Here is a 1,102-nt window from a genome sequence, read left to right on the forward strand (position 1 = left end):
TGCTTGTTCTGTGGCTCAGTTCAAGAGCTTCTTATCAAGGGTGATTATCCTTCATACTTAGCCAACCCAAGAACCCAGGGGGTGGCCAGAAGGATGAATTCCCTGATTCTTCCACCAGAAACATTCACATAAAGCATCCCCAGGTGCTTAGTCACAGACATTAGACTTTTCCAAACTGGCACTCTTTTCCCACTCTTTGCCCCTTTGTGTCACCCTTGATATCTCTGGCTGGGACCCATCATTGCCCCAATAAGTGCCCCCATTGTCAAAAACCCATAACTGATTCATTCTCCAGAGATTTCACTCTTTAAGCACGGGCCTCCAAAGTACAAGTTGATAGCAGTGATAGCTAGCACTTAGCTAGTGCCTTAAGATATGCAAAGTTCTTATTTATGGGGTAAATTTTATGGGAGAGATGACAGAAATATACACATGTGTGTATGCACAGCTTTGTATTTGTGTACGTGTATCTCTATGTGTATTATAATATATACATATATGTATACCTGTCCATATGTTGAAGTATATGATTAAAAATGGAGTGGTGTCTTTGAAATACCACTTGTTTTTCTTCTGTTGCTAGAGTTCTAAGAAAGGTCTCGGTAACAGAATAAAGTTTTATTGAATATGGCTTTTGTCTACCCCACAGGTGCTCCTCCCTTCCTTGGATGCTCCTCCCATCAAGCTTGTGTTATACCTGTCTCCTTGGAGTGTGGCTCGGGAGGAGATTGGCCCAGTGCCCAAACCTGGAGTATAAGGGGGAGAGGCTGCTCTGGCAGAGCTCCAGTGGTCAGAGCAGAGCTCCCCACACCATCCATGGTACTCTCGTGGCTAGCATCAGGGCTCCCCGTGAGCCTCTCCAGGCTCTGGTTATGGTCAACTGCTCTGGTCCTGGCCCTGGGCATTCTCCAGCTGACCCGGCTGCTGGCCAGGAGGCAGAAACTGCTCCGAGCCCTGGACAGCTTCCCGGGGCCACCCACTCATTGGCTCCTGGGGCATGCCAAAGAGGTAGGACTGGGACTCTTAGAGGGAGAGGGAGAGAAGGAAAAGGAGAGTTTGAGCATGAAGAAGAAAAAGGACCAAAAAAACCTCGTGGTTTTCT

General features: G+C 47.5%; 1 protein-coding gene across 1 annotated transcript in view; it reads left to right on the forward strand.

The window, feature by feature from the left end:
- The first annotated feature begins 741 nt into the window (after positions 1 to 741).
- Positions 742 to 1,102, forward strand: part of LOC141541678 (cytochrome P450 4B1-like) — a 32,383-nt gene continuing 32,022 nt past the window's right edge. Inside the window, exon 1 of the mRNA XM_074266011.1 lies at positions 742 to 1,008. Coding sequence (XP_074122112.1) covers positions 817 to 1,008 — 192 coding nt within the window. The 5' untranslated portion in view covers positions 742 to 816. The remainder of the gene's footprint in view (positions 1,009 to 1,102) is intronic.

Source organism: Sminthopsis crassicaudata, chromosome 4, assembly GCF_048593235.1.
Source record: "Sminthopsis crassicaudata isolate SCR6 chromosome 4, ASM4859323v1, whole genome shotgun sequence".
In the NCBI taxonomy this organism is placed as follows: Eukaryota; Metazoa; Chordata; class Mammalia; order Dasyuromorphia; family Dasyuridae; genus Sminthopsis; species Sminthopsis crassicaudata.